Source organism: Antechinus flavipes, chromosome 1 (genome assembly GCF_016432865.1).
Source record: "Antechinus flavipes isolate AdamAnt ecotype Samford, QLD, Australia chromosome 1, AdamAnt_v2, whole genome shotgun sequence".
In the NCBI taxonomy this organism is placed as follows: domain Eukaryota; kingdom Metazoa; phylum Chordata; class Mammalia; order Dasyuromorphia; family Dasyuridae; genus Antechinus; species Antechinus flavipes.
Window position 1 is genome coordinate 261,806,549 of NC_067398.1, and position 22,557 is coordinate 261,829,105.

Below are 22,557 nucleotides of genomic sequence, written 5' to 3' on the forward strand. Positions count from 1 at the left end.
TTAAGTGGTAGAAATGAGAAATTCAAGGAATGATGAAATATGAGCATTATATAAAACAGTAAAATAAAGAGAATGAAATAAGGAGAACAAGAGAACAATACAACAATAACAATTTAAATTAAAAAAAAAAACACTAAAAGAAAGTAGAACTCTAAATACCTGAAAAAACAATGAAAATTCCAGAGAACAGATAATGAAACAAATCTTCCCACTCACAACAGAGAGACAAAGGATAACTATGACAGAATACTATATGGATGGGCAGATATAGTCATTGCATCAAATCTTAATGTTTGATTGTTTCCTTTGACAGAAGTTAAGGTCCAATCCAGAGAGCAGAGTAACTATGATAACTAATAGACAATGATGGAAACTCATAAAAATTCCCTTTTTTATGAAGATAGAGACAAAATGCACCAATAAAATGTATTTTAAAAATATTTAAATAATTATAAACACAGACGTGTATATGTGAATGTCTGTCTCTATGTATTATGTGTATGTATGACTTTTCTCTTTCTATCCATTAGACTTTATAGCAGCAAAATGAAAGTGGCTAGATTACAAGAATTAAAGCAAATATAACATTGGTGAGAATTAGCCAGGTTCCATTGACAGTTGTAAGAAAGTGCTAAAATCAAACTTCATCTTTTAAAAAAGGGAAAAAAGAATTGAAAGAATAATAACCATTTATTATTCGTGTCTTCCATTTTGTAGGACTTTCATAATATTATTTTGCAAATTACAAATGGTAGCTGCTTTTAAATTGTGATCTATGCTGAAGTTGGGTTTAATCAGTTTATTCTGATGACAAAATGAATTAAATTTGTTTTCTTATTGAAGAACACAGAGTACAAGGGGAAATAAAGATAAAATATAAGTTAATTAGATCGATTATAAGACAGGCAGGATATGTAACAAATTCAATTTCATTCCTAGCTACTTTTTATACTTGATAAAAAGCAGCTGCCAATATTTATCCATTTGTGAATTATTTAGGGAATTAAAATTCAATTTATAGATTATTCATGTCTTGCTGATTTTCTCCTGTTCTTCCTTCTGCTGCCTGACTTAGGGTAAATTCAGAAAAGAATGAAGTTCTCAAATTAGCCTATCTGACCACTGATTTGGTGGGGATGTGAAGGAAAACTGAAAACTATAATACTGATAAAAATGAAGACTCAAAATTATCTTTGGATTTTTTTTTTTTTTTTTTTTTTTTTACTCTCAGACAATTCAGAGTTAATTGAGGTTAAATAATCTTTGGACATGCTTTCTTTTGAAGCAATACATACAAAATAGGGAAGTTATATAAGTTTCTGTTAATGTCTATTTAAATTGTAGCTTGACTTTTGAAGTTTCTTTTTACTTCTAGTTTCTGGAGCAAGTGTGAATTCTTGCCTAGTTGTGGTGGGTTTTTTTGTTTTGTTTTGTTTTTTGAAAAACAATAACATATAATAAAGCTCAGTAAGGATCATTCTTTTAGGTGAAAAATTTAATAAGACACACATTTATTTATAGATCTTGCATCTGTCTGCCTGAAGCTTGAGAACAAAGTTCCACTTAGAAAATCCGGGTCAGTGTTTTATTTCTAATACCAAAAAACTGGGAGTAATCTGTATGTCCAAACACTATATAAACTGATATTATCAACATCACCAAATATTACTGTGCTGTAAAAAATGACAAAAAAGAGAAATATAAATATATAAGAAATATAGATTAAATATAAATTATATATAAATATATGAAATAAATATAAATATATTAGAACATAGTACCATTAACTGATCTCACTAAAAACATCACCACAACTTTCTAAGTATGTAAGTGGAAAAGACTGGGAAGGAGATATAGAAAATAACTTGTCATTTTGTCAAAATTTATGCATTTCCTTCTCCTCCTCCTTCCCCCTTTTTAGTGTTACCTACTATAATGTTACTAATATGTAAGCTCCTTCAGAACATAGCCTGCATGGTTTTTGTCTTTGTATCCCATTTCTAGCACCTAGAACAGTGCTTTGCACAGAGTAGATACAAAAACTACACATTGAATCAAGTTCTGTGTGTTCTACTCATATACCTTGTTATAGACACACAAAACTTTGGGCTTTTGAAAACTATGTCAACAGGGGCAGCTAGGTGACACTGGATAGAGCATTAGCCCTGAAGTTCAAATCCAGCCTGATACTTAACACTTCCTAGCTGTGTGACCCTGGGCAAGTCACTTAACCCCAATTGCCTCAGCAAAAACAAACAAAATTCAAGAGAGACTAAGTTCTGATTTTGAATATAATATCAGAAAAAAAATGTATACATTTGTCATCTTGGCAACAACCAAGCTAATTCAGAGGAAAGCTAATTACCAGGTTGAGCATGTTGTGAAAGGAAAGCTGCAGCAACTTTCCAAGACCACTTTCTAATTTATTAAGAAGTTAAAAATCTTCATTGGTGGAGGATGTACTCATGCTGACAAAAGTCAGAGATACTCAAATTATCAATATGTAAACATTGTATGTTCTATGTCAGGTTTATTCCTCATTTTCTTTTCTTGGTTGTTTACATTTTTAGTTAAATGGAAATTATGTCCAACAATGGGGAAATGGATGATTAAGTTGCTGTGTGAATGAAAAAGGCAACGCAATTTAATGAAAGGCAGGCTGTTCCTCCAGTCATGAAGATCTGGGTTCAAATTGCTTACTCTGTCAGGAAATTCTCTAAAGAGCAAGTTACAGATAAACTGCCTATTTACATGGATGGAAGGAGATTCCATAGTAGGAATTTCCTGCATTGATAAAATCACATCCCAAGGAAATTGTAAAGGAGGGGAAAGGATCCACATGTGCTATTTGTAGCAGCTCCTTTTGTGACAGCAAAGAATTGGAAGACAAGTAGATGTCCATCAATTAGGGAATGGCTGAATAAGTTGAAATATATGAAGCTAATGGAATATTATTGTTCTATAAAAATTGATGAACAAGGCAATTTTAGAAAGGCCTAGAAAAATTTACATGAACTGATACTGAGAGAAATAAGCAGAACCAGGAATACATTGTACACAATAATAGCAAGAAGGTGCAATGATCAACTATGAAAGACTTGGTCCTTCTCTGCAGTTCAGTGAACCAAAACAATCCCAATAAATTCTGGATAGAAAATGTCATCCGCACCCAGAAAGAGAACTGTAGCGATTGAATGTAAATCAACACATGCTATGTTCACTTCTTTTTTGTTTTTTTTTTCCATCTTATGGTTTTTCCCTTTTGTTCTGATTTTTCTCTCAACATGATTTATAAAGAAATGTTTATTATGTATAACCAGAAAAAATCCAATTAATTAAAAAAAATAAAATCAGGAATAGACCCCTCAAAAATGAATATGATGGAATGTTATTGCTCAAATATATCTGAGGCAAAATTTGCACCTAGGTCTTTCTTGATATTCACTAAGCCTTACTACCACAAATGTGTACTGTTCTATGTGATCTTAAGTTACATTGTTTAACCATTTTGGGGGAAAGTCATAGGGGTAGACTGGATGAAATATACATCTTGGCAAATAAAATTTATCAATAAAAATTATTATTTTGAAATGGAAAAAAAGGAAATCCAAGTTAGGTTAATTACTATAGGATTCTAACTTTCTAAGGCCAGAAAGCTCCACATGAAAGAAAAGAAAGAATAATACAACAGAATTTCTATCACTTTGATTATATAATAATAGAATAAATATCTTGCCATCATCTGGAATTTTGCTGTGTAGTGAGCAGTCACATAAGTAAAATGAATACTATGTTAGAAAAACTGTAATATGTAATTTGACCAAAAAATTTACTGCAAGTTTTATTTGGCACAAGAGACTAATTTCATTCTATGTTGCTCCAAAGCTAGAACAAATAAGTGGAAGAGGCTGAATTTTACTCAAACATAACCAAGAACTTTTTAATAATTAGAGCTATTCAACAAAGGGATGGACTGCCTCATGAAGTAGTGAGATTCTTATTGCTGCAAGCATTCAAATAGAGGCTATGAGGAATATTATAGGTCCCCAAGTCTAAAATTCTAGGGACTTTTCAAGTTACCAAAGAGAATTAATGACAATTATCAAACAAAACTCCATTCTACACATCTTTGGTGAAGAATGGATTTAACTTCCTATTTATGTTTAAGCCAATATGAAAATTGGAACCACTGATTTTAAAGATTTAAGATAAATCATCTAATCCAATCTCTTTCACTTTACAGATGAGAAAACTATATCCCAGGGTATAGCCAGCACTATACTCAAGTTTCACAGCAAACAATTAGAGATGAAACTAGAAGCCAAGTCTTTAGTGTCTCAAAAACAATGATGTTTCCATTGTACCAATCAGATAGTATTTCAATCTGTACAAGCTAAACAATAGATAAGTGAGGCAAGCTCAGAAACTTGGTGGGAAACTAGAAATCCAACCTTTGCTTTTTTTATTTGCAATGGATAACCACAAATTGGATAAGTGGTGAATGCACTTCACATAATCTCAGTACAGACTCTAGGACATTATTTCTATGAATAAATAAGTCTTAATGAAACAAGATTGCTATGTCTTCCTAAAATCTTTACTAAGAAGTTCAAAGAAAAAAATGAATTTTTAATGAGCAAAATAAAAATTAGTGAATGTATAATTTTAGTTTTATAAAATTATTTATAATACACTATACAGATTCAATAAGTTACCATCCTCCTGAAGAGCTATTGTTTTCAAGATGAGCAAATGCTCTATAAAATGAGATCAAATTTAGCAAAGCCAGAAAGCTCATGTGTATGCTTTGATCTCAAAAGTTAACTCATGCATCAATCTTCTTAGCTTAATTTTATCTCCCTCCTTTCCAATTTGTGAAATAGAAAGAAATGTAGCTACATTTCAGATCAAACTGAGTAAGATTTAAGTTCATCTTTAGAAATCAAGAAGGGATGTAAAAAGTCAAAATTTTTGTTTTTGCAAAAAAAGATCAAAGTAGCAAAATTCAAGACTTATTAAAAAGTAAAATGTATTGTTTGGGGATTTTGTTTTTGTTTTTTAAATTTTTCTTTACAAAAAAAAAAAAAAAAACCTTCCCCCCAAAACAAAGTTGTAATCTGGATGTGATTAGACAAAACTAGGAAGAAGATAAAATAACAGAAGGAAGTGGCTTTTGATATAAGATTTTCTGTTCTGTACAAGGGATTTGGGCAGTTTTTTTAAAAAGGTATGGGCAAGTTGCCATATTAAAACACACACATCCACACACACACACACACACACACACACAATAACAACAACTACTAGTTGAAATATAAAATGCATAAAAGGGGAAAGAGGGGAGGGATTTAAAATTTCCTGTTTTGAAAATGTTTTATTTTCCTTTTTTCAATTTGTTAACATGAAATCTTATTAGGCTTTCTATAGCTGTATTACCCATTTGCTGAGCAAGTTGCAAAGGTGTCAATTCTCCCATTGGAATTTCTGGATCAGCTGTAGCTTTCAGCAATAAATAACAAATATCCAGATGTTCTAAATAAAGAGATGGTAAAAAAAAAAAAATTCTAGATAAAATCATATTTCATTCACATAGACAAAAAATGTCTATTAATTAAATACCACATTTTAAATTTGTTTAACACATATACAAAGCAATGGAAGACCCTTCATTAATGTGATTACAGACTGAAGTATTTTAGAACATTTTCCTTAAATTTTAGGTTTTGCCTATGTTTTGAAAGAATTGAGATGTATTGTCATATACTACTTTTTTTTTAAACAGCAAAATGTATTATGATAAAAGGGCAGTATAAGCTAAAATATATTAAGTTAATCTTTAACCCTGATGTTTTCAAATATTTACTTTATAAAATTTGCAAAAGAATTAATTTTTAGCTATTATCTCCGGGATCAAACGTAAAATCGCATTTGGCTTTTAAAGCCCTTCACAATTTGGCCCCTTTCTACCTTTCCAGTCTTCTTATACTTTACTCTCCTCAACCATTCATTCAGTGACATTCGGTCTCCTGAGTGTTCTTTGAGTATAGCACTCCATCCATCTGCAAACTCTGTGTAAAAACTCTCCCTCCTAAACTTGATCCCTTCCAGTTTTCTTTCAGGTCTTAGTGAAAATTCCACTTTGTGTGAGAGACTTTTCCCATCTCCCTAGTTAGTGTTTTCTCTTTGAGATAACCTATAATTTATCTTATCTATCAGTTTATATACAAAAAGAGTTGTTCAACAGTTGATTGCAAGTCATTTCCCCCCAATAAAACATGAAGCTCCTTGAGGATAAAAACTGTTTTTACATTTCTTTGTTTCCTCTTCTTACTACAATGCCTGACTTATGTAAATGGTTAATAAATGTGTATTGTTATGGTAACTTAATGAAATTCTATTTCAATGTTGGTTTCCAAAAACTAAAAGGCCTAAATGAGAATAAAATTTTATAAGCCCCAAGTTGTTTTATATAGTAACTGCTCTAATGTTGGCATACTATTTCAAATAAAGGATTTATTGTTTTTATTTCACTTAATTGATAGGCAACAAATTCTTGATTAAATTACTGAACGCTGACTTATAATATCTCACATCAATGAACTGATATTCATTCTAACAATCAGAAAGACCAAAAACTTTAGTTTTAGAATAGTAATTCTTCCAATGCAATAGTATGTCAAAAATATGCAACTATTTATGACAAGTCTCTAAATTAGTTGAGAATAGAATAAATAAAATGTGAACAGCTTTACCATAGATGATAGCAAGATGTAAAGCTGTTGCTCCATTACATTGGTGATTGGGGGTATTGACATCAATTTCAGCAAAACGCAAAAGAAGAGACATAATATCTGTTTTTCTAGTGTTAACTGCAGCATGAAGTGGAGTATTTCCATTTTCTGCTGCTTGGTTTACATTGGGAATAGGAGATTCCTGGAAAAGAAATGTGGGGAAAATTATGGACTGTGAAAAAAATAACAATAATCTTTTAAAAAGGACATTGATATCTATTGCTCAATTTTTTCATAGCAAAAGTTAAGAGCTCAGTTATATCTTGCTTTCTAATTAAACAACAAGATATTTCAAGATAAAGACGTATTCGATAGTTATGGAAATAACATGTCAATGTAAGGCAACACTGTATAGTAGATAAGAATGCTAGATTTCTAGTCAGTGGAGCTGGGTTCAGGTCCTAACTGTTTCCTATATCATTTTGGGCAAATTATTTGTCCTCTTTGGGTCTATTCTTTGGATATCTAAACATATCTAAATTTTGAGTTATATTGGATGGCCACCAAGTTTGCTTATGGCTTTAGATGTATCATCTAAGATTCCTTCTCCCTTAACTCCTTTCAGAGAGGCAGATCACAACCCATGGAGGAAAAAAATCATATTGCTTGATTAAGTGATTGGCCATTAGATCTCTCACTAGTGAGAGAAGCTCATATGAGCTCAAGCAAGATTTGAAACCAGGTCTTCCTTAAAAGTAGGATATGACTGAAAGGACTGAACAACTCCTTAAAAATACAGCATTCAAACCACTATGCCTTTAGTTTCTCAATAAATAATAAATGATAATAATAATAATGGCTGGATTTATATAACACTTTACATTTAACAAAGTACATTACAATCATTATCTCATTTGTTCCTTAAAGCTTGTCCCAGGAGGAAGGTGCTATAAGGCAAGGATGAGCTTCCTCTAATAGAGTAAACAGGTTCAGAGCAATTGAAACTGTTCAAAGCCATGGACCTTATTAAATGTTAGAGGTGGTGTGTAAAGAAAGTGCCACTTTAGCACATTTTCTACAATGGAAATTTTCATAATCATTCCTTATAGAGTATTAGTATTATTTACTAATAATACATTCCTTATAGAGTATTAGTAAAGTCTATTGTCCCACTATCAGAAGTCTGAATTATTATCTTCAGTTTGCATTTGAGGTAATTTTATGATATTCTAAGATCTTAATTAACTACTTTAAGCATCTCTCTCAACTGACCATGTCCAAAAAGTACTCCAGAATCTTTGGTTGATTATAAATGACGGATAAAAATATCATATTTCGATTGTTCTCATCTACAACATAAAGGTCAGTCTGCTGGCTTTTTATTAGATAATGTAAGACATCGATGTATCCCAACTGAATGCACTGAAAAGCTCTAAAAGGATAAGAGACAACAGTTTAATCATTTTAAATGAATAAATACATAGACAGATCAGATGGATACAAAGCAAGAAGGCACTATGATAAGCAAACAAAAATAACCATGGCCTAGTCTTCTGAAAATGTCATTAATACTAAATGAATAACTGAAAGAACAAACTGGGGGGAAATGTGGGAAAAGGAGAACCCCAAGCCTGAGATTTTTGTGAAAAAACTATATAAACTATATAATTCAACTTCAGTTACCTTTTATGTAACTAAAAATTTCTAGTATATAGGAGATTGATATTCTCTAGTAAGACAGACACAACTGTTGTAAAAAAAATACCTTTTGTGGGCTAGATTTATGATCTAATATTTGAAATAGTCACATTCAACAGTTCGTTGTAATGAACTATGTAAAAATTATTTAAGGGAAACTAACTTGGGTCTATTTAGATTGTTATACATAATCCACCAATTTTATTTTTAATGTTGAAGACATTATGTATGTAGGAATCTTTTAAGATGTGCTATGCTTTCAATCCTTTCTCTATTAAAATTAAACAATATCTTAGAATATTCATGTTCTATACTCCAAAGAGGCCTCTGACCAAAAAAAAAAAAAAATTCCATATAAACCAATTTTTTTTTTTTTGGTGATAGCAAAGAACTGGAAATAAAGTATTTGCTTGGAAATTGGGGAATAGCTAAATAAATTGTGATATGTGACAGTTAGCCCTTCTACAACATCTAGACCTTCCCTATCTCAGTTTCAATATATTGCATCACGGGTCAGCATAAAAAATTAAATGCAATTTTGGGAGGAGTTTTGTGGAAGCCACAGAGGATAAGAAGGCCAGAAGATGACAGAGAATCTTTGGCCAAATATGTAACCTAAATTTTAAAATAAGGTACTGTAAATGCCACATAAAAGAAAAAGAAAAAATTCAAACTTCTTCTCTGATCGGAAAGGTAAATAAACTACTCAGATTTTCCAGATCTGGGCAGTGCCCCCTTCCAGGATAGAAGAGTCTACTGTATTATTTGCCATTAAAAAACAAGCATGATGAATATTTAAGCATGTAATGTCCTATATGAACTAAATGCAACATGAAATAAGTAGAGGCAGGAAAACAGTAGATATCATGACTATAGCAATGTAAATGAAAAGAACCACCATAAAATAATCTTAATTTCATGTTGTAAAATTATAAAGAATAAGCTTGACCCTCAAAGGAGAAAAAGGTGACACCTCTTCTCTTTTGTAGAAAGTAGGGTTCACAGTACTGCATATAAAGTCAGATTATTTTTCTTTTTGTTGTTTTCTTTTGAAAAAAAAAAAAAAAACCAAGGACAATTTTATAACTTATTTGTATGTAGCTTTCATGTGAGGGCAATCTCTGTTTCTTAGCAAGGATAAAATTACTATTAAAAAAAATTCATCAGCCTCAGGCACACAATACTTCCTAGCTGTGTGACCCTGGGCAAGTCACTTAACTCTGACTCAGCAAAAACAAAAAAAAACAAAAAAGAAACTGATTCCAGATAGTTTTCCCTTCCAGTCAAATAGCTTGTTGTTTAAATAAACTTCTTGTTTAAAAACAAAAAAAAAAATTCTTCAAATCAAAGCCTCCCAGATCAATGACTTCTCTTGACTTTTAAAAGTCAACATGTCTCTTGTCCAGCAAGCCCAACTTTCCCATAGTTCCCAGTTATCTGACTTATGATTTTGTCATTTATAACCTTCAAAACTTTTAAAACTATCATATTCAGATGAACTTTTGGACCACAGTAAATGATAGATGTCATTCCTTCGGTCTTCAAATAGGTGCTGTCAGTACATTTCATTTGAGAATGGTTCTCTATCCAGACCTCAATTTTATCAACATTTTATCTGAAAGACTGATTTTTAATATTATTCCTTACCCAAATGTTGGGTTTTTTTCTTCTTTCAGCAACCAAACTAGGACATAATACACTGCTATGTTATGATTCTTGCTAAGTGGGTGCTAAGTTCTCTTAGGTCTATGTTGCTGGAGTTACTTAAGCATTGTCATCAACCACTACATTCATAGCCTTCTAAAGTTAGCATTCTGGGTCAAAGCCTTGCTTATGACATCTGGGTCAGATGTCAGAGGAGAGATTTAAAATGGCCTTTACAAACTTCTCTTGGAGACAAATACATAGCAGTAAAAAGCATAATTTTATACTTCTTCCCACATTCATAGTGCTTAACACAGTGCAGGTACACAGAAAACTAAATATTTACTGATTTGACTGAAAAAAATAAAATTTTGAAGGAAAATACAGGGAAAATTTTAGGTAATATAAAATTAAAAGCTATCAATGTCTATGAAAAAAAAAAAGGAAATAAAAGCTCCAAAAGTTCACTTTTACCATTTCTTCCTTCCCAATCCTCCTTTATGACACCCTACCACTTATCATCTCAGCTTCTACTTCTTAATTACTAAATGGAAAAATCTATAACAATAAAAACCCTACTAATTATGTCTACTACAGATTCATGTTACTTTAAGACCTTTGTCCTTTGTTTTTGAAGAGGACCAATGATAGTACAGGTGTTCAATTACTTATGAATAGGATTTAACTGAGACAGAGTTGCACAAAGTTGCAGTTATCACTCTTGTTCTCTCTTCCAGAGTTATTGAAGTCCAGTGGCAAGACAAGTCAAGATGACTGACTATGGCTGGGATGCCAGTGGATGATCTGGGCATCCACAATGTTTGACCTTTAAGTGTCCCTCAATACCTGTTTCAGCTGTCTTCATGGCCAATGGAACAAATTGTTTTCATCCAGGAAAGTCTTCACATGCTTGGGATAGTTATTCCCCTAGGTCACTGCCAGGTTTGAGGCCTGTAGATTATCTTCAACCTGGTTTAACCCATCTGTCAATGCCAAGGCACTTTTACTGGGGTGTGGCTACTGCACATGCTACAGCTTCTTGGAACCACAGAGATTTGAGTGACAGATAGACACCAAATGTGGAGAAACCCTGAAAGGGCTCTGGAAGCCTTCACATGAGTCGTGCTAGTTAGAAGTGGAGAGTGTCAGACTTAAAAACAGAAGACTTATCTTCATGACTTCAAATCTAGCCTTACTTACCAATTGTGACCCTGAGTAAGTCATTCCCTCATCTGCAAAATGAGCTGGAGAAGGAAATGGCAAACCACTCCAGTATGTTTGCCAAGAAAACCCCAGATGAGGTCACAAGGAGTAGAACATAACTGAAAGGACTGATCAACTCTACTATCTGAGGAAGAGGCAAGCCCTCTTCCTTATCTAATGATTTTTAACTTTGATAGTATTCTCTATTGTCTATTCCCAGAATTCACAAGCTTCCTTTTCCCCATTTTCAATCTCTTCCCAGCTCTTGGCTCTCTCTCCACTTATAAAGATGCTTAAATGTCCCCCCATGTTTATCAACTTCTCAAACTGTCATTATTTCTCTCTTCCCTGTTACTAAATTCCCAGAACAAGATATCCATACTCGCCATCCACTCATTTCTCAAGTCCTTAAATCTGTTTTTTGATCTCACAATTTTATGGAAACTGCTTTTTCCAAGTTTACCAAAGACTTAACTATTTTTTTAAAGTCTTCATCCTCCTTAAAGCTCTTTGTAAATTCTAACACTATCTTTCTTCTGGATACTCTCCAAGGTTTCCTTGAGGAAGCTCTTTCATTTTCTTCCTGTGTTTACTCCTCCTTAAATCATCTTTGCTAGATTATCACTCAAATTTTTTTGCTGTCACTCTCCCCACAATGTGTCTCAATGCTCTATCCTATGATGAAATTGAAACTATTTCTACTCATATGAAAGGGTGTTCCAAATCACTATTGATCAGAGAAATGCAAATTAAGACAACTCTGAGATACCACTACACACCTGTCAGATTGGCTAAGATGACAGGAAAAAATAATGATTAATGTTGGAGGGGATGTGGGAAAACTGGGACACTGATGTATCTAGTTGGTGGAGTTGTGAATGAATCCAATCATTCTGGAGAGCAATCTGGAATTATGCCCAAAAAGTTATCAAACTGTATTATCAAGCAGTATTACAGCTGGGTTTATATCCCAAAGAGATACTAAAGAAGGGAAAGGGACCTGTATGTGCCAAAATGTTTGTGGCAGCCCTGTTTGTAGTGGCTAGAAACTGGAAATTGAATGGATGCCCATCAATTTGAGAATGGGTGGGTAAATTGTGGTATATGAATGTTATGGAATATTATTGTTCTGTAAGAAATGACCAGCAGAATGAATACAGAGAGGACTGGCGAGACTTACATGAACTGATGCTGAGTGAAATGAGCAAAACCAGGAGATCATTATACATTTCAACAACAATACTGCATGAGGATGTATTCTGATGGAAGTGGATATCTTCAACAAAGAGAAGATCTAATGCAGTTCCAATTGATCAATGTTGTACAGAATCAGCTACACCCAGAGAAGGAACACTGAGAAATAAGTGTCAACTGTTTGCATTTTTGTTTTTCTTCCCAGGTTATTTTTACCTTCTGAATCCAATTCTTCTTGTGCAACAAGAGAACTGTACAGTTCTGCACACATATACTGTATCTAGGATATACTTTAACATATTTAACATGTATAAGACTGCTTGCCATCTAGGGCAGGGGATGGAGCGAGGGAAGGGAAAAGTCGGAACAGAAGTGAGTGCAAGGGATAATGTTGTAAAAAAAATTACCCATGCATATGTTCTGTCAATAAAAAGTTATAATAAAAAGAAAAAGAAATTCCATCCTAGAAGACTTCGTCCTCCTTGGTAATCTCATAAACTTCGCTAAATTCAATTATCTCTATATAGGTGACTCCCAAATTCAGTATATTATCAGCACTGTCTCCTAAACTACTCTCATTTGTTGCCAATTGCCTATTATTTCTTTGCCTTGATGTTGTCAGCATTTTAAAGTTAACATTTCTAAAAAACAAAAAGAATCTTTTCCCCTATCCCAAACTTCCTTCTAATGAAGTTAGTACCATCCTTTCATTTACCCTAGATTCTTGATTCCTTGTTCAATCAGTTGTTAAATCCTATTAATTTAATCTCCATATTATTATGGAGTATGACTACTGCTCAAGTTCATGCCTTTATCACTCCTCATATGAGTATAATATTGTCCTCAAATATTCCCCTCCTTCCAGTCTTTTTCCCCTCCAATCCATTTTCTCTACAAAGTCACCAAGATACTTGATTTTTACAAACCTGGCCATGCAACTCATCTGTACAAAAATCCTCAATGATCTCCTCATGAGCCTCTAGGACTCCACCTACCTCAGCTTGACAGTTAAGGCCCTTCATAATCTGATTGTAGCCTATTTAATAATATATTCCTGCATATATTAATATAAATTGTACTAGGCTCAGAACTCTACATTTTTTCACTTCAAGTTATTCCCTTTGGCTAGAATATAGTTGTTCCTTATTCCTATTTCTCAAATGCTTAGCTTTCGTCAAAGCTCAATTTAAGTAGAAATTTCTTCCATGACTCCCTTTTTCCTAATGTCCCCAGTTGTATCCTCTCCCTCTTCAATTTACAGTGTACTTATTCACCTGTACACATACTACTATTTCCATGGTAAAATATAAATTACAAGAGTACACTAGATTTGTATCTTCTCCAAATTTCACTGTAATATCTACTGTGTAATGCCGGACAACTCACATAATCCATTTCCTCCTTTCCAGCTCTAAATCTATAGCTAGGTTCTATAGCTTCGTTTTGTGTCCTTAGTGTAACAGAATGACTGGTACATAACAAGTGCTTAAATAGTTTTTGATTTTTCAATATTTTATGGAAATGCCACAATGATTTACTAATATAAATTTAAAGCATATTTGTGATGAGTTAACTTTTAAGCTGACAACTTAATAACATTCAAATCTTGAATAATTGGATCTGTTCTTCATTTCCAGAAAAAATTACTTTTTTCACAAAAATCTTTAAGTAAAACTAGTTTACTTGCTGTTCCCTAAACACAGCATTTTATCTTTTCCCTCCAAATCTGTGTAGAGACAGTCTTCCATGTCTGGTTTAATTTAGCATAGTTAGCTTCTTTCAAGATTCAGCTCAGGTACAACCTCCTATAGGAAGCCTTTTCTGATCTTCCTGTTATTAGTGTTCTTTCTTTTCTCAAATTATCTTGTTTTAAATCTATTAATTTATAAGTTACATCCACCAGCAGAGTAAAAACTGTTTGAGAAAGGTTTCTTTTTGCCTTTATTTTGCATAGAGTGGGTATTTAATATAACTTTGTTAAACTTAATTGAACTGAAAACCAGGTTTCTACTTGATAAGAAAAATCAAAATGGAAAAAAAGATCACAAACATTAACTCATCACTTGTTTAGTGGTTGTATTCAGAACTCTCCTATTAAACTATTAAACTTCTATGAACTAATGAGAATTTTTTTAAAATAGTATAAAAGACCTTCATTATCATAAAGAGGTTGCCATTTTTCTGTCCATTTATAAATGGTATGACTAAAATCTGAACTAAGCCTAAACATTTGAGTTTAGCTAGAGGTTATCTTCATTGACATTAGCCAGTGCTCACCATCACCCAGATGTACCTATTAAAAAAAAGTTCTAATTCAGGAAGTAAGAATTTATATAAGCTTATATTTTTGATAGGGGAAAACTGATGGGAGAAAAACTAAATGAAAGAATGTATGGCATTTGCCCAAAAAACAAATAAAAGTTTTTAAAATATAAGTTTTGCTCAACTAAGACAGTTTAATGTACTATAAAAGTGTGATGCTATTGATGAGCCAAGATCAGCTGTACTTACCCACCTGTCTTTTAGTAAACAGCTATTCTCAGTCCATTTAGGAAATATGTTTTTAATGGGCTTTTTAAAAAAAATCTTTTTCTTTTGCTTTTAGAAATATAGTTGAGGGGCAGGTAGGTGGCGCAGTGGGTAGAGCACCAGCTCTGAAGTCAGGATGACCTGAGTTCAAATTTGACCTCAGACACTTATCTAGCTGTGTGACCCTGGGCAAGTCACTTAGCCCCAATTGCTTCAGCAAAAAAAAGAAATAAAGAAATATAGTTGAAGGTACCTATCATGACTTTCTCCATAAACAATCTATTGAATTAGTGATGTTTTGATTTCCCTTTGGATTTGTCAAATAGAAATTTTAAAATCTGTCAAATATAAATAAAAATAATTTATCCTTAGCTAACTACTGCTTCTGAACTATACAATAATGCCAGTAACATCTCAACCTTAGAAGTAATAATCTGATTGATAATTTCTTAACAGAATGCCAACAACTTAAAGAAAATATGATTTTTCAAATCCTTTACACAATTTCTATTATCTTTCATTCCACATAGTTTTTCTATCCAGCAACTAACTATTTGATATCTAATTTAATAATAAAATGTCATTTGATTCCAAATCAAATTAAAACCTCCAATTTAGCATTTAAAGTCACTAAGCTCCAACTTAGTTTTAATGGCAGGTATATCATAAAAGCAATGCAAAAATCTAACTCAAAACTAATTTCATATTTTTGGTAATTTTTTTTCTCTAAGTTAGGTGCAGGGCAGACTGCAATAGGAGATATTCCATGAAGACAAGAAACAAAACAATCACCTTTGGTTTAAATATCTCAGAGAGATGAGTAGTCATTATGTAAAAAGCAGTGCTTCAGGAATAAAAAGAAATATAATCAAGTTGCTACCTTCAGTATGATTCTTTTCTAGTTAAGACAGGCCCATGAGAAAACAAAATAAAGAAGTAGTAGGGAATAATCAGTGCAAGTAAAAGGCAAGAAGTAACAATAAAGGCCATAAGAGTTCAAAGTCAACATCATTTTCAAAAGACCTGATGAAATTCATGGAGAATAGGATATGAGCTGGTAAGATTTGGATAAGTGGTGAAAAAAAAAAAACAGCATTAAAAACTTGTAAAGTATTTGTATTGCAAATGTTACTTTAAACTATTTTAAGCTTAAAACTACACTAAGACTTTTGGGACACATTTCAAGACTCATTTTAAGTTCCTCCATTCCATTGTGAATTGTGACTTTCTACCACAATTGCTGTTTACAGCATGTATAATGGCATGTAATTGTAATCTACCTTGTACCACCTTCCAATATATTTCAATATCTAAATAATACGAGGAAAAGAACTAATGATATCATTTTTGCATGTTTAATACAAAATATCTTAGAGCCTATCAAGGTTGAAATGAATGTGAATGTTTAATACAAAGCAGAACTGCATTTCTGTTGATAAAGTCAAAGTTAGGTACATATTTCAAAGATGATAAAAGAAAGAAGATTCTTTATCTATAAAAAACATTTATAGCAGTTTTTGTTGTTATACCAAAGAACTGGAAAATAAGGAATACTAATTAATTGAAAATGTCTAAACAAAATATTGTATATGAATGTAATGGAATAATATCTACTGTGCTGTAAGAAACAATGAAAGGGATAGTTTCAGAAAAACTTGTGAAGACTTGTATGCCATGATGTAGAGTGAAATAAGAATTATTTCTATACATAGAATCTAGATGGAGACAAGACAGACAAATGAGAAGAATTTGTACAATTTTATACAACATTGTAAAGGAAAACAACTATGAAAGGTTCAATAACTGACCAATTCAAAGACTATCCATGACTCAGAAGCCTGGTGCATAGATTCGTTTGCTTGACTATACTTATTTATCACAAGATTCTTTTTTTTTTTTCATTTACTACAAGAAAAAGCAGAAAACTAGTGATAGCAATGCCCCCTTCCCCTCCCCCCCAAAAAAAGTGAACTGAAAAATTCAGAGAGACACAAAGACAAACAAGACAACTTTGAACTAATATTTTTAATTATATTTTTTTAAAAACTAAGCTATATATAAAATAAACATTAGTAGTTTCAGATGCAATCATCCTTTCTTATCCTTATTAGTATGTAGAAATTTGTCAATGTTGGTCAAGTTCATAACAAAAAAATTAATGCTAAAATAGTGTATCATTACAGTATACTTACAAATCCTACAAAAATCTTCAAATCCATATTCCACCTCTGTGTGATTCTGAAGTTTTAAAAAAATGTGATAAATCAGCCACAAGTTTCCTGAGAATGAGTCTTCTCTCAACTATCTTAGAGATTTCAGACTTGGTTGAGAAACACTTACATCCTGCTTATGAGTGCAAGTTGAATGAATTTTTTGGTAGAATACAAATACCAAATCCTAATTTTGTGAGAAGGCATTTCACTGGGATAAGGCAGAAAAAGGGAAAGCAAATCATAGAAAAAACTTATAACATCAACAAGAATGTTCTAGAAAGATATATACTTTTAAGTTATTCTTTAAATTAGTAGGAAATTTTTGATATTTTAATTATCCACATAACTTCCTGATCTTGCAAGCTTCTCTGTACTGTAGGGTACATAATATTCTTATGAATCATCTTAGATGTGATTAACTGCCATATTCTGATGCACAGATGTGTCATCATTTACTCTAACATACAACTTCATACTTGAATATTTATTTTCTTAAAGAAAAGAAACTGACAGCTTCTGAAATGTAAAATGACTGTAATTTAAGACAATAAAATTGGGGAAGAGGGTTAATATAAATTTTCAGAATATTGAAAAAGTTGTAAAAGGAATTTGAGAGAAAGGGAAATGAAATAAGTACAGTAAGTAATCAAAGAAGTTCTTCATGTTAGTGATAGGAATTCATTAACTAAAAGAATATTAAATGAACTTTAAGGAAAAGTATGAAAAAGAGACAAAAACAAACTTTTGTATAAAGCAAAGATTAAAAACTTATGAAATAGTCATGTACTATTTTCTAAGTATTAGAAAAATCTTAGTATTATTTTCCATCTTAAAAAGAATAGTAGAAAAAATGCATAGAGTAGTAGAAACAGAACTGGTCTCAGAATCCAGGAAACATGGAATTTCTAACACATTCTGGCTATGTGACCTTAGTCAAGTCACATATATATAACTTATAGTATCCCAAGAAATGCTCAGACTTAAAAGTTATACACTAGGTGTTGATATTGATAAAGATATTTTCCTCATAAAGAGTTCCCTATGCCTTTGAAAGCACAGCTTTGGTCAAAAAAGGAAAAAGAGAGCACAAAAGTTTTGTTTTATCATGAAAAGTAAAATGTAAAAGAAAAGGCCAGTGAATTTTATATAAAGAAAAGTTCAGTTTTAGGTTATATCATCAAAACCCACAAATTTTCTTAAAAATAAAACTTTTTCACATATAATCTTAGTATCTTGAAATGACATTAGTATCTTTTTAGCAGAGCTTTGTTTTCTTATTTTGTAAAGCACAAATCCTAATCCTATCTAAAAATTCTATCCTTGGATAAGAGAGGAAAAATAAAAGTCCTAAAAACTACTGAAAAGATAACCACCAAAGGCTTTCAGGTTAAGGGAGATATGAATCAAGCATAAAGTAGAAGTGGTAACTTTTATCTGTATTTAAGAATTTCTTCTTTATTTTCTTTATTCATATTTACTATTCCTCATGCAGAAAAGAAATATTTAGATTTATCTACCAAGGGAGGAATGCAGCAAAAGAAAAAAAATTGCTTTAAAAAAAAATGATGGTCCATATTACTAAATTGAGGTTAAAAAAAAAAAACAACACATCAACAAATTTTGTTTTTTCCTTTTTAAAAAAACAGTAAATGTAGATTATATAATACATGATTTCAAAAGAATTTTAAGATCTCTTCTCCATTACTATAAAATGAGAAATATAAAAAGAACCTTTCAATATAACGGAGAAATTTTTTTAAAAGATTTATACCTTAAATTTCACTTTTTTGTAAGTAAAACAGTATAGGAAGAATTTTCAAAGTAAGCTGTGTTGTAGATTAAGATCTTGAATAATCATTCTTGTTTAATCAAATGATGAAATGGTCCCATTTCAATTTCCACAATGTCAGAGAATGGAAATTAGAGGAAGAAATTATGGTTGATTAAACATGTATTATTTTTAAGTTCTAAGCACTACTCATAAGTTACTAAGAAGTAAATCACTTTCAGTCTAAACACTTTTCTAAAACTATTTCAAAATAAAGACCCATGAAAAACCATTACGTGAAGTTGATAAAAAATTTTAGTGAACACAATATTTAACATAAAGTCATATTTTAAACATTGTGCCACACTCAAAGATGAGGATTTTATAAAAGTTATAGAGTATATGGTGTGTACCAACTTACCTTACTGTGTTTCCAAGGAGCCCTCATAGAAGGCTATAGGTCTAAGGAGAAAAAGGATTCCTAGAAATCCAGTGACCAATGAAGGAGGTGTGGGATGGCACTATTTTCAGTAGGGAAAAAAATGTGTGTAGAAAAACCAGTTTAAAAGAGGCAAAGTAAGAAAGTATGAGGAAAAGATAGCAAAAAATAAATTTCAGAAAATATCCGTATACTAATACAGAATATGTCAACATTTTACATTTAAATTAATTTATAATTTAATGCTTCTCCATACAAAAAACATACATAATATGTTTCCAACACACTTTATTTTCCTTGTTAAAAAACACCTCAACAGTACTATCTATTAGTTTTTATTTAACATTTACAATGTTACTGTCCTATTGTAAGGGTTTTTTACATTACACTCAACAAAGTAACAATCCATATAAGGTAAATGCAGAATTGTTATGAATTTGGATTTAAGAATACCAGAAAAAAAACAAGGCCATCACTTAGGCAAATAATCTCAAAACTGAATGCCTGGCTCCCTCTCGTGGCACAGATGAGCATTATCTTAAGTCCTTTATAGCATTCAGTATTATGGAAATGCACTATTGCCAAAAAACTACTTTTACATATGAACAATAAATTTTAAAGTTACTACAGAAATAAGCTGGCATCTCATTAAAAATGTTAGATAACAAAATGCTAAAAATCAATATAAAGTTGTAAACATCTTTTTCTGTAGACAAAAATCAATCTTAATTCAATGTGGCTGCTTATGAGTGCTCTAAATGAACACACAAAGTTTATACAAGTTCACCAACTATGGCTTGTTCCAGTTGTTAAGAGCTAAATAATCAACTTTAATTTGGTGGGAATAATAAGAAAAAAGTTTCAGAATATACAATGGTAACAACTAATGACAAAATTTTATAATCGGATGGGTTTAAATACAACATAAGTTTGGTTTTGACCCTAACAGAGATATGGGTAGAATGGTATTGGAAGAAAATAAGATTATATGCCTAATTCAACCTTTCTTTCCCCACAACACTAAAAAAAACATTATGAAAGAATATTTAACAAAAGAAGTTGTCTCATTTTCATGCTAAATGAAATACTAAAAAGATACCAAAACATTTGAAAAAGCCAAAGATGCTTCCTCTTTTGCCAAGGAAGAAAAGTTCTACTTTAAGAGGGTTTTTAAAAATACGCATTCTTATACATTTGAAGAAGAGTCCTTTCATATGAAAGATATTCACCTGATATTACAATAGACATTTTTATGCCTATGCTTTCCTCTCCCTTGACTCCTAAAGGATTTACATCCGAAAAATACACACTTCATTTCATCAGGGTCAAGAGTGCTGGAAGAAAATACTTTTTCAGCCAACCCATGAAAAACAAAACTTACTCTACCCCTACTGAGGCAATTTATTAAAAAAAAAAAAAGTTTGGGTGCAATATTTATAACATGAAGCAAACTGACAAATGAGCTCTGTTCCTGGTGAAGCTATCTTTCAAGAATTCTTTAACTGAGCCATGAAATGAGATTGAACTTTTTCTTATTTAAAAAAAAAAAAAAATCTTCACTATAATGACACTGGGAAAAAGAGTTGATTTCAAAAGTACCTCCAAATGTGATAATATCGTACAGTGAAACATTATCAGATTCTAAAGTATTCAGTCATCAGACTATAATTTTAGAAAAATTAAAAAGTATAAAGATTCTCTTCCGGGTCTGAACTCCAGAAATATGACAGTTTAGCTGACACATTCCTAAAAGAGTTCCATAAAAGCTGATCACATTTCATTCCAGCTGTAATTTCTGCTGCCTGTTTAATTTTTACATAAATAATAATCTAAAACCAGTGGGCATGTGATAGATACCTAATGATCATCAGTCAGAATATAAAATTTATATATATATATTTTAAAAGTTATCCTTTTGTTGAACCATTCCCAGAAGATGACTGTCATTGTTTTTAGTTCTTAATCTTTGCCAAAATTAGCAAAAGCAAGAATTCTAAAAAGACAACTAAAAGCATAGCAAATTATTAAACTCCCCTGAAGGTTACAAGGAATAAAACTGTCAAAGTAACCTGAGATTTTAAATGAAAGAAGGGACACTACAAAATTTGAGATCCTGAAAATACGTGAGTATTGTATAATTATATTTTTAAATATATTTTTAAAAGGAATGATGCATCATTTTTGAAAACTCACACATGATAAAAGGGCATATTCTAAAAAGTCAGAATAAGGACAGTTTTCTTACCTTTCTTTAAACAGATCACTTTTTTGTTTTCTAGTAGCAGAAACAGAACTCTTGCTAGGTAGTCCAGGAGGAGGCTGGCTCCTGACCACTGCTTTATAAAACTAAATTTCAAAAAGCATTAAACAATTAACCAGAATGTTTTATTTTGTTAATACTGTGATGATCTACAGCTGCTCTAGAAAAATATCCCTATGTCATTAGGTAACCAAACAATTTAAAAATAAAATTTACCATATATTCTATACAGAAGTACAGTCTGTCTGAAAATGCTATAAAACTACACAGCTTGTGCTCTATCTAGTAAAAGAAATTCCAAAGATCAGGAATTTTTCAGTCTTAGTAGATAACAAATGTCCTGTCAAGACTAATTCCCATGTTTGACTTTTATCAAGGCTACAAAGTTGGTATACTAACTAAGTCAAAAGGTTTTTTTGTTTAAAAAGTATTTTCTCCAAATACAACAAGCCTCAGAGCTGGTATAGATATTTACTTGTATTATTAAAATTACCTTATAAAAATGAGTGAAAGCTTCTTCCATTGAGATTATTTTCCCAAGCATTTTTTCCTTGGGAGACATGCCCACTGAAAATAACTCTTTTCCAGTGAAATTATAGTAGTGCAAACAAATTGTTCTCAATGAATAAGATATGTAGGATAAAGTGCAATGTAAGGAAACATGTATTTTCACCTAATTAGATTTTCTTAGTCCTTGATAAACATGAAATGTTGAAAAGAAATTAATAAAAATTTAAAATAAATGAATATTCCACTAGGAGAAATAATTCTTTAAACTTTAAGTTTCAGAATTCAGAATTATTTTGCATTCTCTGTCACTGCCAAACTGTGGTGTGAGGGGGATGCTTAGGCACTACAGCTTTCATTCTGAGTCCCTT

General features: G+C 31.6%; 1 protein-coding gene across 7 annotated transcripts in view; it reads right to left on the reverse strand.

Annotated features, from left to right (window-relative positions):
- Window positions 1-244: 244 nt before the first annotated feature.
- Window positions 245-22,557, reverse strand: part of LOC127564421 (small integral membrane protein 10-like protein 2A) — a 48,737-nt gene continuing 26,424 nt past the window's right edge. For 3 of the 7 annotated variants that reach the window (XM_052000952.1, XM_052000954.1, XM_052000946.1), the window contains exons 3-6: window positions 21,665-21,765; window positions 8,004-8,163; window positions 6,753-6,933; window positions 5,355-5,532 (exon numbers count right to left, since the gene is read on the reverse strand). In XM_052000952.1, coding sequence (XP_051856912.1) covers window positions 5,375-5,532; window positions 6,753-6,933; window positions 8,004-8,163; window positions 21,665-21,765 — 600 coding nt within the window. In that variant the 3' untranslated portion in view covers window positions 5,355-5,374. Of the gene's footprint in view, window positions 1,674-5,354; window positions 5,533-6,752; window positions 6,934-8,003; window positions 8,164-17,191; window positions 17,238-19,338; window positions 19,502-21,664; window positions 21,766-22,557 lie in introns of those variants that run through there. The other 4 variants (XM_052000955.1, XM_052000956.1, XM_052000957.1 and 1 more) reach the window with 4 other exon arrangements.